The following is a 17,993-nucleotide window of genomic DNA, read 5'->3' as shown; positions in this document are numbered from 1 at the left end:
ATGACAAAAGTGTCACTACTAGCCTCGGACTCCTCTACTATTGTTATCGCGCTTATTTTAGTGATACAAAGTTCCCATCTACATTTTAGAAATAAATTTCTAACTATTTGGCTCCAAATTTCCAACAATCATTCGTAATACCAAATGAAGACTATCTGTTGTTTTGAAAGATTCCGGAACATACACTCACTGGCCAATGAATTAGAATCATAAGATCAATATTTTATTGGACTACCTTTTCCACGGATAACTGCTCTGATTCGTTTTGTGCATCAAATCTACAAACTTCTGGAGTGCATTTATATCCAGAGAATACCATGCATTGGCTATGCAGATTTTTAGATCTTGTAAATTAGACGAAAGAGGAGAGTGCTGTTGGATTCGTCTTTCCAATATCCCACACATTTTCTATGGGGCTAAGATCCGGGTTATGCGGTGGCTAAGGAAGGTGCTGGAAGTCAGACTGATGTTCAGTGAACCAATTTTCAACACATCTGCCCCGATGGTTTGTTGCATTATCGTAAATGAAGTATCCGTCACCATTAAGGATAAAAATGCAACCTTGCAGGGTGCAATTGATCTGCCAGCATATCTAAATATCGCATGGCTGTTTGTTTATCCTCGAGGAACACCAGGACACCACTTCCAAGCCAACAGAACATGCTCCATATCATGATACGCCCTCCAGACCCTTGCACAGTGCGAGTAACGCAAGAGGTTTATCTCAAATGTTTCTAATTCATTGGCCAGTGAGTGAAGTTTTTGATTCGTAACATTGAACATAACATCGAACAACATGGATCGCGGACGGTCGGTTGGGTTCATTAAGTACTTAGTTATTCTATGGAATAACTGTTCTATACACTATAACAGTGACATATTTATAACGCATACACACCTAATCTGCATGTCAGTAAATACATACAGAATGGATCTAGTATATAATAATTATATGAAATGGAATTGTTCAAAATAATTGATAATTTAGCGTGGCAAAATGAAAATTTTCCTTTACCATGTTTGCTTTGAAGAAGTACAGATTTCCATCCCTTTTGTCAAAAAAGACGGAGTCCAGGTTTCCTGGTATATTTTGGAAATCTGTTCCTGGTATAGCTCGGAATTCGGATGATATGTTTTTCGGATATCCGTCGGCCACTCTATCTTCAGCACTGTTATACAACCAAAAGTGTTGACCTAAAAATTGACGAAATGTTACAAGTTGAAAAATGCATAAGCTACGTCCGACAAAATATTGCATAAAATTTAATTTCAATTAGCTTGTGTATTTTGAAATAATTACATATTATCGTTGGCGAAACCTTTGTACATCATAGAAGCTTTTGCTACTTAAAGCCGCAATGTTCTTGCGGTTTGAAGCGAAAGGCTGAAATGTCATCCAATTTAGCTTAAAATGCTTTTAAACTTAAACCGTATAAAATTAATTGCAAGCTAATACTTATTCGTTATGCCCTTTTTCTAAAATGAATTTTGCTTCCCCAAACATTTCCTTTCAGCTTCTAAGTTATTCTTTTGGCTACAGTTTCGTCACAAGGACAATTAGAGTTTTCTTTTTGGTGGAAGCTGTTGTCATAACAGTCCGTGTGTGAATATACATGAACGTACACTAGTTTTGAATACAATACTTAAAACCGGGGTTTCGAAGGGGGGTTCCCGTTGTGTTGCGCTCTGATACTTGAAGAGGGCTCCAGTTTGTATCGTTGGTTCAGATTCAGTGATTCTATAGTGCAATCATACCAGTAAGAAAGGATAATCGCTTTTCAACATTGTGTCACATACCTTTGAAGAAATAGGCAGCATCTTTGTTGTATTTCCAGACATGAGCAAATCCATCCACCCTATCAGGAATTCCTTTCCATTCTGGGGTAATGTATAATGGATCTCCGTACCGAGTACGGTTGTACCTGTTTTCGTACATCCAGTAGCGATTCTCTCTGAAGAAGTATGTATTGTATATGAACTGTCCATCTGGCCTTCGTCGAATCCAGTCAAATATGGTATCAAATCTGACTTGACAAATTCCTGTTAAAATACATTGGATTTTCATGAAATTAAAAGCTGCGTAGTTCTTTTCTGTTATATTCCAAAACATTACTATGTACAACTACATACAACATAAAAGCATTTGGACCCGAAATAATTCTTGTCAAACTTCGTTACAAAGTCTCTTCGTGGGGACTAGACAAAAGTGACCCAGTAAGTAGGTAACCAGAGATATAGTTAGAGTTTTTTTCAAGGTTTAAAAGTATGCTTTGAGAATTTTTAGCGGAATGAACTATACGAAAGTTTTTAAAGGGATCATAATAGTGATAAATGTCATGAAATAAAAACTTTAAAACGATAAAATATTCCTTCCAATGAAAGATTGAAAAATGCAATTGCTCCCCTCTCCAGATTTTCCACGATTCATTCAAAGCACAAAGCGTGAAAATACCCTTTGTTATGTTTTGAGACATATTTTTCTATAGACTAGAGGTGTTGAAACTATGTTTGGAGGGTAACAATTTATCCGGTAAAAGCAAAAAGTTATGTATTGTATTTCCAAAGTACACTTTAAATTTAGCGTTTAAGCAAGTTCAAACCATAAATTGTCTAACAGAAGTAGCAGTAGACCACACGATAAATTCCCTTGCTTTATTTAATTAAAAATAATAAAATAACTAACAAGAGCGTGGAAAAGAAAAATTAATGCTCAATCCATGATACTTATAGAAAATGCTAGAACTGTTTTCACTTATTTTTTGCAGAACTATCTTTGCTTCGATTGAGTCCTATTTCTAGATCATTAATGTACATTTATAAACCTATGTAAAAAAAAAGCACGCTCAATAAGGTTAAGTGTTTTTAGTACATCTCCCTGACTTCTTATGGACTGAGTTTCTAACTGTACCCCCCCCTCCTCCGTTTTTTTTTCATAAATGTATATTCAGAGTGAGTGGTGTAGCTTTTGTTGAGAAAATAAGCGATAAAGTACTGTCCTTTTTACGCATAACCACTTCAAAAAATTCTAAAGAAGTAATTCATTCTCGAAAGAAAAGAACCACTCTAGTCAGTTTTAAGAAATAATTCTCAAAGTGACCTTATAAGCGAGTGTAGAGATTATGAAATAAACATATATCTCATCAAAAACAACCCTGTTGTAAAAATTTCCCCGCCAAGAAAACCTTTAACTTTTCCGCACAAAAAAGAAAACCTGCATCCTAAACCCAAAACTCTCAGCCATAGAAACCTATGATATCTAGTTTGCCCGCCAAGTATCTGAAAAACTATCATCCTCCCTCTTCTCCTTTTTCATCACAGCTACTTCCATTAGAACCTCCTCCTACCTTCAACTCCTCAGAAATATGGATAGATCTTTTGAATTGTTTATCTTGTTTGGCGAGAAGCTTTTTGCTAACCAAGCAACCACTTCACATTGACCAAATAAAAGTACCAACCCAATAAAAAGTACCAATAAAAAACCAATAAAAAGTGCTATTTTTCGCTTTCAATTAAAAAGTTATATGTGCCGTATTCATATGCGTACAGTTTCATATAATTTGTCACGTAAAATATTGTAATGGTTTAACCCCAGTTTCGTGCCGACATTTAAAATTTCTTCTCTCCATAAATATATCAAAACTGAAAAACAGGGGGAAGGAAATTTCGTATCGGCAAAACTTTGGGGGGGGGGGGACAGCATTCTAATCTCATTCATTAATTTGTTTCTCTGCTTAAGTGTAAACAAACAACGTAGAATCTGAAAATAGAAAGCCCAATGAGCTAAGTCTGCGCGCATGCGCAGTCGCTGTGGCAAATTTGTGATATCCGCGATTTAACGTCTAGTTGCAACTGTTGGATATGTTTTTGTCTTGATTGAATTTAATTTCTTAAGACAACTTTGGAATAACTTTAGATCTGTTTTAACCTTGCAATTGCAGTCCGAGATAAACAAACCCTATGGGCTGAGAGTAAGTACATAAGAATTTAGAGAAAATTAGTGATTTTCAAACTTCAATTACTCCGGCCCATGATGTCCCTGGGGGTTGAATTTTCGTATATGTACTCAATGGCTCCCCAAGAATATGTATACAAAAAATCATTACCGTAGCCTCAAGGGGGGGGGGCTGTGATAGAACCCCGGGAAGGTACAATTTGGGGGGTAAAAACGAGGTGGGAAGGGGAGGGGGGGTCAAATGGCACAAAAGGCACATCAGTAGGGCACAAGGAATGTGTGTGCGAAATTTCAGCTTGATTCCTTTTTTCGTCTGGGCTGTAGCCCTGTCAAAGAAAGCGAAAACTTTTTTGAACAGCGATTTTATAACTTTAATACCTCCTCCCCCTGATAGTCCAAGGGATTGTATTTTGGTTTACGGCGTCAGGGGCCACTAGAGATTGAGTGTACCAAAAATCAACTCCGGGGGTCTTCATAGAGCTGAGATACAGAGGGGTGAAAAACCCAAAAAACCCCAACTTGTTCTGTCGTGTAATCTTGTTCTTGGTCGCTTTTACATTCTTTCGTCTTTGGCGGTGGATTTGCTTCTGTTGGCTGCTGACGTTTGGTTTCCTTGGCGGGGCGGGACGCTCCCGCGTCCCGTGATTTGCTAACAAAATATACAAAATTTTCTATAAAATCAGTCGAGACATTTCAAAAGTCGTTATATATGCGGAACAACCTTATAACGATGTGCGATTGCGTATCTCTACATTGGGAAGTTTTTGGGTTATTATTATGCTTCAGCTGTCTATAAAGCCAGTAAATAAGGTGTAACATATTAGCCGAAAATGTAAGCGTGTATATGTTTGACAATGCAGAAACTGATTACTGCAACGTACACCTATTGCCAAGACTATGTTCACCAGGATTACAAGTTCAAAAAGGTTTACAGGTGCTCGCCTTATGACCACTTCGAAAGTTTAAGAGTCCTTTAAAATTAGCAGAACGTTTGAACGCTTAGGGTATTTCATTAAAACAGTACAGATGGCAATTACTGCGATGCCCTTTCACAGGGTTGTAACAGAGGCTAAATCCCAACCTGTTGTTATTTCTTGATTACAGAGTACACCCATAGTTCTAGCGACTAAATGCAAAACATTGCAGCGTCAATAAAAATCAACTTACCATAAACATTTTGCACTAGTTTCCGATCTTCCCATCCCAATTCGAAATTGTTATTTGGAATAACCTTCGAGTATATGGCAAACATGATCGAATAGTTCCTAGAAGTGTGAAACAGACCAAGTGCATGTCCAACTTCATGTACCGCTACTTTTACGAGATTGGTACCCTGATCGGAACCGACCGTCAGATGCTCGTCGTCATCGATATGGATTTCAGCATTCGCGGCCATCTTGATGGCATGTGACAGCTGTCCGCCGTAGCCGTCGAAGTGGTTCGGACAGTTCAGATGCTCTCCTAAAAAAATGCAAAAATAGTTAAAAAGTGGGAGCTGTTTGTTTTAATATTTTCAGTAAAATATCCTTTTGTTCAACAACATAAAATTTAGTTGACTGGCACATTTAAAACTTCGGATTTAGGGTCCGATTCGACCCGATTGTTTTCGATTCGATCGAATTCTATCTACCAGTGAGTGCCGCGAGAAATTTCCTTTTGGGTGGTGTTAAGGAAATTTCTATTTTTGCTATTGGTAGATACAACTGATCGTATTCGATTCGATGATTTCTGTTAGAACTGAATGTACTCCTTTTTGCGTTTTATCACACATAGTACAAAAGCAACACAAAGAAAATTCTTCAATAATTTTCTCTTCCAGCTTGATTCCCAAGATTTTGAGTTTCTGATTGGAAATACTCATCATTATTTATATGATTCAATGTGCAATTGAGAGGGATTTCGGTTTTTGGTCGAATTTCAGTTGCTTATACAAAGTCAAGCTTAAGAAGGTCTTATTGATAGTTTCCGTTTTTATCTGGTATTTTGACACGTTCATTTAAAGTTTTCATTGCAAACAATAATAAATTTATAGTCGGCATAAAACTAACAATTTCCAATTTGAATTGCATTGTTATTGAAATACTAAACTCTATTTAAGTTAAGCTGCTTAAGTATAAAATTATGTATTCTTTGTTAAGTCAAAATAGATTTAAACAAAAAACATTCTTTCATGATATACAATTTGCCCAAAGAAATGTACTTTTGTTAAGTTATGGGGGGAGGGGGACGAGCACAATCAAAAAATTAATTTTTTGAGAACCATTGTCCATCTTAAAATAAAAATACTTCAAAAAATAGTTTTAAAAAACACAACACTTTGGAAACATTTCATCTGATAACTTTTTTAATGAAATTTAGAGTAAGGAATGTGTATCAATGTGTAGGGGGGAAAGGGGGTGATGTGATTGTTGTTGTGACGTGCGACGTCTCTAAATTATGCTGGAATGATCGGCGCTGTTGTGAATAAAGTTGTGAGAAGAGTAAGAGAGTAAGAAAATCAAACTACCATGGTTAAGTTTAAATTAAATAACTTAATTCTTCTTAAACTTAATAAAATCCCGATGAAATACTTGGAAATAAAATGTTTTAGACACTAGTTAATTAAAAATAAGATAGTGGAGTAATCAAGTTGTGTGAATTGGGTTATAAAATTTTGAAGAGGTTTTAATCCTTTATTAAAGTTAGAATGCTCTGCACTACATACTTCTGTTTTGTAGTTTATGATCAATATATATAATTTGCTGAATATTTAACTTTGTTGTGTTACATTTGCAGGAAATTGGTTTAGAGAAAAGCAGTAAGCAGAGAAACTTAGCAGTAGTTTAGCTTTGTTGCATCATGATTTCTGCAAATTTTTGATGAATCAGATCAAAGGTACTGTTAACTTATTGCAAGCTATAATAAACTTCTCTCTTGGAGGGATTACAGAAATATTGATAGTTTAATTTCATTGTATTAAATATATCTTTATAGATGTACTAAATTATTTTTCTACAGTTTTTGCTGAAACTGAGACAATCGTGTGGTAGAAATAATACTAATTTTGAGACATGAATGATTTTTTTTCAAAGGAGTGTATTACAAATGTAAATTTAAAAGAATAAAATTTGTGTTTGATTACAAATATTTTCGTAATGCATTCAATAAAAGTTTGTTCTAGTTTGCAGTGGGTTCACAATACTTATTATTCAAAACGGCTACTTATTCACTAATTTGAAAATTTGGTGCAACAAAACTAACTTTTCTTTTAGTTTGCAGATAATTTTCAGAATTTGATGCACCTAAGCAAATTTGCAATGAACTTTCGGCAAATTTCCTCTGATTTGTAGGACAAACTTGCTACAGGTTCAGTTCGTGGGGACTACAAGATTTGTATAAGCTTGCATCTAGTTTGCATCAGACTTGCAGACTTGTCGCATCCGATTTCATGCAAGTTTGCAAAATCGCAAAGCAATTTTCCTGCAAGCGAAAAACGCTACACAAATTCGCAATGAACTAGCAGCAAATTTAATATGACAAAGCTCAGTTTAAATACAGTTTGAAGGAAATTTGAGATGGTAAAGCTTAAGTTGCTATGAACTTGCAGCACGTTTGTTTACACAAAAATGACTTTTCTACTAGTTTGCAACGAACTTGCAGCAAGCTTGATAAGACTTGCAGGACAAACTTGCTGCAAGTTCACTTCGTGGGGACTACAAAGCTTGCATTAGCTTGCATCTCGTTTGCATCTGACTTGCAGATTTGTCGCATCCAATTTGATGCAAGTTTGCAGAATTGCAATAATATTTGTTCCAAGTTTGTTTCAAGCAAAAATGCTGTCTGGGAATAAGCACATTAGAAACAAAAGAGTTGTAGTGATTATTAAATTCTGGTATAGCTTCAGGGAGGATAAGGCCGCATAGCACCCCCATCCCCCACCCCCATTTGATTAGTCGCTGAAAAATATATTTCTCTGAACTGTCACCGATTATAAAAGAGGAAATTCAGAAAAGAAATTGTGCGTTGCGAAATACTTTTATTACCGTTCACATGTCAATAAAAAATTAAAAAAAAAAAAAAAAAAAAACTTTATTTTCTATATCCGAAAATAAATTAAAACACGGAACATAATATTTTACCAAAACTGAAAGAAATTTCAAAGAATTATTTTTATAGGAAACGTGGAAAAAGAGTGAGGAATATGGTCATTTGAGGCAGTGAGAAGAGAGCAGAGGGATGTAAGTGAACTATTTCAAGTTTCGAGTAAATCGCGTTTCAAGTTCAGATCCTAGATGGATTTTCATTATTTTTTTTTTCCAAAACATGCAGTACGTACATCTCGAAGTCCCCTGCACCTTCTATTTTCACGGTTAATCTGTTTTAGCAGAAGCACCTACCAAGACTACTCTAGTACCATCTCTTGTCCCGAGACAGAGGAAAGATCCACCTACCATTTTTACTGATTATCTTCAAATTTTGAATTTTATCTCTTACGTCCTTTTTGCTGCTCACTGCCTCATTTGGTCATGATTAGGGATTGCAATACCGGACCAAAAATTCAATACCGGTATTCCGTATTTTTAAAACTTGATACCAGAATACCGGTATTAATACCGGTATTTGAAATTTCTCAAAAAAAAAAAAAAAAAAAAAAAAAAAAAAACATATTGTTTCGTTGCCCATTTAATAATTTTGTACAAAAATCGTATTATTTATGAAAACGTATTGTCGCCTCAGAGCAGCACTAAGACATCTAATCCCAGAAATAACACTAAGACCTCCTACTGTTGCACTGAGGCGATGATATAAAAAATGAAGGAACAAATGTCATAATAATTAATTAATAATAGTAAAAAACATAATGCATCTATTGAACTGTTTCTAAGCCTGGAACTCATTTTAGTGTGTTTAACTTTCCAACAGTTAAAAATACTCTTTTGTAATTCACGCAGGTCGGTGGTACTGTGAACAATGAGCGATGTACCTCCTCTAATTTTCTAGAAGTCCTTCATCTTCAAATAATTCGGTCTCGTGCATGTTTTTTTTTTTTTTTTTTTTTTGATATATCATTTTGTGTCTGTTTCTTTTGCATTTTGTATTTTGTGCATTATTATCACTACTTTTTTTTTATAGCTAGTTGTAATTTATTTCCGAAAGACGATACTTGTCCAACATTAACATCATTTTCTCTTCAGCAAGAGTGATTTGCTTTTTTCTTTATTATCCCTTTGGTTTGAAATTTACGATAAACTTGACGAAATATGATCTCGTGAGTTTCTCTTATTTGTTTTCGCTTTCTTTTCAAAATTCTTGCAATTATAATTATTTAAAATCTGAAAATATTTTTGAATTGATTATGCTTTACATGTTTGCAACTTTTCAAGGCACTCTATCATTTCTAAATATTATCCTGCCAAGTATAAAGTCAAATAGCGAGACAGGACAACAAATCGTTGCTGGTGACAACTGATTACCATTTGTTATGTTGCCAAGAAAACGTTTTTGCCAAACTGAGTACAGTTGAGACAAATTATTAAAAACGAAATGAAGTATTACTTCAATTGATGGTTGGAAAGTGACATTCGAAATCAACTTTCATAAAAGGGAAAGTGGAATCTGGGAAATGGAAAACAAAAACATGGTGCGCAAAAGTGCACGAAGATGCGATTTATCTACGCAAATAATTTTTCAATACGCAATATAATTTTTCAATCTTTTCGCAACTTTTGTTTAATGACATCCTGTTAGTTGGTGCTTCTGAAGCCAAATTTTTACATCAATAGATTGCTTTTGGTTCTGTATCATAGAAAAAGAAAACACTTAAAATATAAGTAGATATTTAATTAGTTAAATTGAATATACTCTAATTGACACTAGTTATTATTTTTAGCGAACACCGAAAATACCGGTATTTTACTTCAGCAAATACCGGTATAACGAAATTGCTCGAAATACCAGATTTCGGTATAACGGTATTGCAATCACTAGTCATGATAGATCAAGAAGTAATGTGTTGTTTTGCGCTTTGTTTTCTTAAAATTTTAACTGCACGTGCTTATGCTGTTTAAGTAATCTCTTAGCATTAACTAGTAAAAATATTTTACATGAAAGAAACAAACAAAAAAAAAAAAAAAAAAAAAAAAAAAAAAAAATTGCTAATAATTTCTCAAACAGTGATTTAAACTCCAAGATAATTGGGTTATTTCCGACATTTTCAAAGCATTTTTTCCGAAAGAGCATGCTTAAAAACATAGGATTTAACTATTTTTTAAATAACTTGACAAAGTTCAATATGTTTTAACAATTATTTTAATCGTTGCGCAGATTCACTTTCATTTTTTACGCTTCTGCACATGACATCACAAATGGTGTACTGCCATTCACTGATACCATCAGCGCAATATTTAATTCGTTTTTTTACTCACATGTACTGGCAACGAGATGGTTGATGCCAAGCGTAGAGCGCAATATTTAATCCGCTTCTTAATTACCATAGTCTGGAAAAGCGGTATACAGCAAACGTAAGCATTCTGTGCACCAGTGAAGTAGCGCGTCAAAGTTCATCACTTGTGACGTCATAAAGACCACGCCTTATTTCCAAAATCGGACAATAAAAAAATTTAAAAAAAATCAAACGCTGGGAAAATGCAAATTTTTTTTTCGCTCCATGTTGTTATTATTATTATTATTATTATTATTATTATTATTATTATTATTATTATTATTATTATTATTATTATTATTATTATTATTATTATTATTATTATTTTGCTTATTCTATCATTTTCAGTGGCTAAAAGTAGTACTTTTGACGAAAGGAAACAACCCCATCACAAAACTAATGTATTAACAATATCAACGGTTTTGGTGAGCAAAGTACTGAATGACATGACTAGTTTTTCATAGAAAACTTCAAAAACGTCCATTAAAAGTATGAAAGATGAGATTTCACTGTTCAATGACTTTTTTCAATTTACCATAGCTAATGAAGTACCTAATAACGACAGAAGAGAGAGCATTCTCTTACTGGATTATGATCAAAGAATAAATAACCTTTGATGATTGCAAAAAAGAAATGTTCATTCTTCGATTCTTGTTTGCCCTCGCTATCTTAGTACTTATAGAAATGTTTATTTAAAGTTTACTGTTTCAGCGACGCGTGTCCTCAACAAAGCCCACTGGAAAAGAAAGCTGGAAAAAAAGGTAACCTAAAACTGTCACCCACTTGATTTTGGCACTCTGATGGGAGGAAGAGAAAGGACTGATACCGTTCGTTCGTTTTACCAAGAACACTCGAGACAAAAATATTTACACTTATCGAAGAAGTATTTGTCGCCGACTTTGGTAGAAATTTTCTAGAAATGATTACATAATGGTGAAAAGCGAAAGTTTGCATTTGATCGGAATTTTTTTTAGCATTGAAAGGTTAAGAATGACGCAATAGTTCTTCAAAAAAGAAGTTATAATTAACTTAGAAAATTAATTTATGGAACAAAGGAAAGGAAGAAAGGATAAAATAAAAGTGAACAAGTCATTTCTGACAAATTAAATTTTCGGCAATGAAGCTTTGCGGTCAGACGATTGCTCTATGTTCCTAAACGTTATAATCTCAGACGCCACACATAACAAATTATTTCTCAGCGATTGTTCGCGTTTCATTTCATCATTTGCTATCAGCCAATCAAATTTTCAATTCAAAAAAAAAAAAGTTCGTTGTACAAAACTAAAAAAAAAAAAATCTTCGAAACGTTGCATAATGTCGTTAAAAAAACTCCTCACGAAGAGTAAATTTATGTATCAAAAACGTTTTTATTAGTTCCTTTACTCTAAATGTACATACATTATAATTTCTCAAATAATACATAAAAATATCTTTCGATGATTGAGCTTTAGCGCAGTCGCCAAATTTTAGGTCTATTTTTCCAATACGTTGCGAATAAGACGAAAAACATTAATTCCTAGTTTAAGTCATCTAAAACTTTGACGAGAGTTGAACACTATCCACTCTTACTGAAATCTCCCCCCCCCCCTAAACAAATGGTGGCTTAATGAATTTATTTTGCCTAATTTTAAATGTTCTCTTCTATCCGAAGTTTTCAATTAACCGAAGGGGGCTTGGTCGCGGCCATTCCGGTTAATCGATGTTCTACTGTATTTTGATATTTTGCATTGACCTAATAACATGTGACATAAAAAATAATCCCATCAGAACTAAAGTAGGCGTCATTTGTTTCACATCAAATATAATATTCTACATGTCTTTAACTTTGTTTACAAAAATTATTTTGAAAAAGATGTTGATAGCACAAAAAAAAGGGCCAGTATTTGGAAACAGAAGGTTTTTATTTTTTCTTCAATTCATAAATTATTTGTTTTTTTATTATATTAAAATTTATTTTAATATTTATTCATTTGTTTATATTTTTTACTGATTTATTTATTTTATCAGTTTATTTATTTCGTTTCTTGTTTCACTTTTTAAAAATTATTTATTTAACACTTCTATTTTTAAAATTATTTTGTCACATTATTTTATTAATTTACTAATTTATTTATTTTTGCACATGCTTCTGACATTCGCAAAAAATATATCCATAAATGCCAAACGAAAAAGAAAAAAGAAGGAGAAAGAAGAAGGTGAAAATGAAAAGAAAAAACCTATCTCGGTTATTTCCAAAAATTATATTTCCACATGTTTATATTCTCCCCGAATCCAGTTTCAGCGATGAAAGGGAAAGCGACAACTCTTGGCGCCAGGTCAATCTTCCACCATCTTTAAGAGCCCCTTCGCAGTGTTTAGAGTGCAAAGATACCTCTGCTACCCACAGAATTTAAACATAAACACGTCCTTAGTGGAACTATTTTTTCCACCGCGCTGATTAGCTTAGACTAGAAAGCTAAACGAACTAACGTTCACACGAAAAGGATTTGAAAAGGTAAATGGAAGGTGAGATAAGCATAATGCAGAACACTAAACATAATCTACACTCTCTGCAGATAAACAGGGTGTTTATTATTATCCTGGTAACCAAGAATAGGAAATTTAACTTCGAAGAATGGGAAGCAGCTAATGGAAACGATTTTTTGAAATACTTTGAATTGAAACGTTACTTTAGAAGCTCCACCAGATAATAGTAGATAAGAAAAGTGAAAGGAACTATTAAAGAATAAAGAGCTCTTTTTATAACAAAAATCATCACATTTATTTTGCTGTTTTTGTGTGGTCATGGTTATTACTATTCTGTTTTATGAACATTTTTGCGCTTTGGCAATGTAATAAACAGGGTGGGGGAACACTAACCTCAGGAGCGATGACTCACTCTCCCCCTCCCAAATACGACAGCGCTCCGTAGAGCGGGAACACTTCTCCCCTTAAAAGCTGAAAAATGCTGCTTAAAAATTTCAAAGGCACAGTCTGTACCATGCCCCCCCCCCCTTTTTCTGGAGAGTACCTTGTTGAAAAATGCAGAAAAACAGCACATTTAACCGATAAAAATTATCAATTTCCGATGGAGCCAACTAATTGCGATAAAAATACACTAAATATTAGACATTCGACTGCAAAAGGAAGTCAAATGTTAATGCCGTTTTAACGTTTCTTCGTATCATTAGCAAGTACATTCTCAAAATTCGAAATACAAAATACAATTAAAAATTAAAAATGAGCACATTTGTTGTTCATAGTAGGTAAAGATATAGCTAAATATTTTTTTACAAAGCGTGAAAATAAAACTCCTTGACATTTTTAATAGGAGTGACAGTCATTCTGAACAGAAAATATGTTCGAAAACTGACGAATATAGCAGTGATAAACTCAAACTAAAAAGTAGCTTTCAAAACATGAAATAGGAAATGAGAGGAAAAGAAGTTATGAGTGCTATTTTGACTAATAACGTTAGTGTTAGCTTGAACCTTTGCTCACTTACCTCTTCCAAAAGCAATTAGTACATCCACATCATCAACTGGAGAACGAATATCTTCTTGAAATACTAGTGGTATAACTTCGCCCCACATTCGAAAGGCTAAAGCTAAAGCAGTTCTTTGGGTATTGATTGTAAGTTGGTTGCTGTAAGCTGAGCCAACCAGTCTCCATGTTACCACTTCCTGAGGAAATGCCACAGCATTAACAAATCATACATTTCTAATGCATAAAATATCTATTACGAGCAAGAATTTGAAGGCCTAGTACCAAACGATTCGGGATTTTCCTCAAAGGCACGTTCCCTTAATCTACGCTCAGAGATCACGTAACCCAGCTTTGTACCCAAGTCTTGAGGTCTTTTTGACTCAACGGTTAAAATACTGAGTTAGCAGCCTGTGGATCAAACCCCGCCACAAACACACTTTGCTCAACTTTCACGTCCACACCGTACCTGAAAGCATGAATAGCAAGTCCTATCGTTGGCTAAGTAAAAGCGTATGCAATGAGCTCAAGTCACGTGACTCAATAACGACGAATGGTTGACACACTTTGCGCGAATCTAGCGAAGAAAGCCTGATTTCTTCCAATGATTTTCTTTAAAATCTGTCACATGACTTGGGGTCTTTCCTTCACGAATGAAAGTCTTCTCTCCCTCCACTTTGTCTCTTTTCAATGATTCGTACGCCACATGTGCGTGCCATATTGATGTGGACACAGATGGTGAGCGACATGTGTCAGTGCCGGGTTTTGATCCATGGAACTTTTGGGATGTAACCCAGTACTTAAACCGCTGAGCTAAAAGGACCTCATGGCCCAGGACCAAAGTTGAGTTTTGTGCTCTCTAAGCCTGCGTCACATAAACCCAAACCTCAATCAAAAACATTTTCTTATTTTTATGGATTTTTTTTTCACTTTCGTATATGTTTTTTTCAAATTTTATAAGGCATCTAACGAATGAGTTCAACTCTTTTAGTACATATTAAGGATTTATTAGAGGATTCATTTTTCAATGTTATCTCCTTTGTCCCGCCTTGTGGCAGACTTAACATTTTGCAAATATCGTACGTGCGAGGTGCTCCGAAGGAGATACAAAAAGTGATACTAAGAGTGTTTTACGTAGTTCTGTGATATACAAATAGGTTCCTCGAAAGGCATTTTGACAATCCCAATCCGGTAAATCTGCCACTTTGTCGCTCTAAGGAAAGTTAAAGGTGTTTTGGAATCCTTCGATAACTTCTTTCGATTAAAGTTCTTCAATAAATTCAATATTATTTTAAGTTGTAAATTTTTTGGACACATCCACGAAATTCTAAAACGAAAGATTTTAAACATTTTGATGACGTTTTATGAAGTAAAGAAATTTTATCTATTGGAATAGTTCTGTTTCAAGAGTATTTTTTTACGAGAATTTAAATAAAAAACCTAGACTTTTACTCGTCTAGGAAACTAAATAAAAAACAGTACTTGGGAATAAATTACTTGAAATGAATTCTTGAAGAAACAGCTTCAGATTTCACTCTCAGAAATGCGTCCACAAATCGCACAAAATGTATATCGTGGTTCACGAAATTGTTCAATAATAAATGCTCCAATAAAACTTTTCGTCGAATTGACTAACTTTTCGGGAGATCTGAGATTGAGTTTCTGACCAAGAATCTTCGCAAATGATGAAATTTGACGAACGATTGAAGAATCCATGAAAGTGAGCGATGCATTTCTGAGACTACGTTTTCTACAACTACGCTCTCTGAAATGCATCTTCACATCTCACGAACTGGTCGTCTTGTTTTGTAAAATGGCTTCCGGAAAAATGCTCTAAGTAAACTTTTCGCCGAATTGACGAAACTTTCAAGAGATTTGGGCCTGAGTTCATGATTCAGTTAGAAAAGAATCGACGGAACTGATGAATTTTTTTTTACAGTAAATAAATGCTCGGAAGTTAGAGATTTATCTCTAAGAGAGCACGTGTTTCGTTATAGATAAAATACAAATATTTTTGTTGCATTTGCTGTTATGTTCATGGTAATTGTCTTCATAATTAATACTTTGATCAGGAAAATATTGGGCAACGAATTCCTAAAAAAATACATTTTTCAACCAAAAATGACGAAGATTCGTTAGTTGCATTCAACTTAGAATAACATTTAAAAGATTTTGAGCCGAATTAATATTGAATACTTAATAAATGCTTACATTCGTAAAAGATTGGCCTTCAACGCCAGTTGCCAGGGAGCGTTTTCTTCTTCTCTTCTGAGTTTCTTCATGGTTTTCCAATAATTTTCGGTCGAGCTCCCCGCTTTCTAACTCTTGCAAATATCTCTCCAGCCATCTTTTTCTCCTAGTGATTGATGTTCCCGGCGGAAGAGGTTCTTCTACTGATGGCCTCCGTTCTCCAAGCACGAATTCGTAAATTGGTACAGCACTTTCAAAAGTTATTTTTTGATTTTCCAGGTTATCTTTTTCAGTTTCAGGATTATGGACGAAAAACTTCGAGGTGGGCTTTGAAAACTCTGTCAATATCCTTTCTTCGGATTTCAGATGTTTATAATCGACAGTTACTTTATGAAGTATTTCGTTTATGAATTTTCTCTCAGGTTCTTCTTTTGGATTTAAGTTATACAAAGAAAAAAATCCGTTTTCAATGGCATCATTATTTAAGCTTGCTTCTCTTTTGTGTCTTGAAAATTGTTGGTAGTTGTGGCTTCGTTTCCCAACTGGAAAATAAAAATGATTTTATAAATAATAGAAGATTTTGAATTTAAAAAATTCACTTAGCTTTTTAGTTAAAAGCAAATATTAAAAATTTGTTTGATCAATATGTTTTTTCAGCATGACAATATTTATTGAATAGTACAAAATATAAGAAACAAAATCTGTTTATTTAGTTACATTGTAACGACTTAATGAATAAATGTGTGACTAAATTTTTTTTGATCATTCTCAATCTGGTGGCTATTTTTCGCAACCCAACTAGTGTTATTGATTTATGACGTAAATGACATCAATTAGTTACATTAACCTTTACTTTAACTGATAATTTGTTTGTTTTAGTAGCAAATTAAAAGCTAATTTGCTGTTCAGATGCTTTTTTTTTTTTGGTTTACAAACATTACAATATTGCTCATTTGTGACTGTTTCAGAAAATGCTCATGTGCGAATTTTTGTTTTCTGATGAGTTCCGACTAGGTTGTTCATCTACTTACGCTGCCCAGTGATGTTTATGATACAAGTTGAAGTTTTATGTGATTAAGAGACACATTGTCAGTTCGAGCCATTCTTTTAATTCCTTTATTTTCACAAAACACGGCCCTTTTTGACCTTTTTGAATGATACGCATGTTTAAAAGGCCCTTCACGTAGTAAACACCATGCACAATCTGCACCAATTTAAAATAAGAGAATGTTGTAAGTTAGATTCACTTTTAACTTCCAAACCTTTTTATCTTTAGGTGAGAATTACAAGGATTTTGGGATTTTCATTGCACGTTGAGATTTACACTTTATATTCCAAATAGTCTAAGAAAAAAATTTCTTTTTCCTCAACCTTTCACTTTTCAAGATATATTCGAATAAAATCTGAACTGTGCAAAACCTTTGCGACATTAAAAAAAAAGAAAAATAATAATTTCTGGTTTTTGTTACGATAACTTTTTCCTAACCTTCAGTTACATACTATGAGCACACTATTCATCTACAGTAGACAATATTTATAAGTATTCCATTGAATACTTACTTTTTGTTCAAATATTTGCATTGTGCTTAAACTATTGCGCCGCACTGTATACATGCTATGTTGGTATTTATGTCATGTACGTTTTCCTATGATTCCAACAACATTAGAAACGGAAAGAAATAATATTAATGAAACTGGGTTGATTCTTTGCAAATTGCAAAAGGGAATACTTTACATATGGCATTTTTTTTATTGTTTTCTATTTTATCTGCAAAGTCAACTGCAACTCCCATTTGCTCCGTTTGAAGATTTTTTAATATACATTTCTTGTTGGTAAAAGTTGCATTAGATTTGGTTTTCATATCAAATTTCCTATCAAAGTTAAAAATCGTTCAAACAATGTTAAAATTTGATTTTAGAGATAGCGATATTGTTTGTTCGAGGTTAAATTGAAATTTCTTATGAATG

The 17,993-nt window shown here is 33.9% G+C and overlaps 1 protein-coding gene across 1 annotated transcript in view; it reads right to left on the bottom strand.

Annotated features, from left to right (window-relative positions):
* The window catches only part of LOC129216227 (matrix metalloproteinase-21-like), a 39,078-nt gene that overhangs the window by 5,646 nt on the left and 15,439 nt on the right, over positions 1-17,993 (bottom strand). Inside the window, exons 3-7 of the mRNA XM_054850428.1 lie at positions 16,047-16,567; positions 13,858-14,035; positions 5,120-5,413; positions 1,798-2,040; positions 1,016-1,194 (exon numbers count right to left, since the gene is read on the bottom strand). Of these exons, the coding sequence (XP_054706403.1) occupies positions 1,016-1,194; positions 1,798-2,040; positions 5,120-5,413; positions 13,858-14,035; positions 16,047-16,567 (1,415 nt within the window). The remainder of the gene's footprint in view (positions 1-1,015; positions 1,195-1,797; positions 2,041-5,119; positions 5,414-13,857; positions 14,036-16,046; positions 16,568-17,993) is intronic.

This window comes from Uloborus diversus, chromosome 1 (assembly GCF_026930045.1).
Source record: "Uloborus diversus isolate 005 chromosome 1, Udiv.v.3.1, whole genome shotgun sequence".
In the NCBI taxonomy this organism is placed as follows: Eukaryota; Metazoa; Arthropoda; class Arachnida; order Araneae; family Uloboridae; genus Uloborus; species Uloborus diversus.
This window is presented reverse-complemented; position numbering and strand designations above follow the sequence as displayed.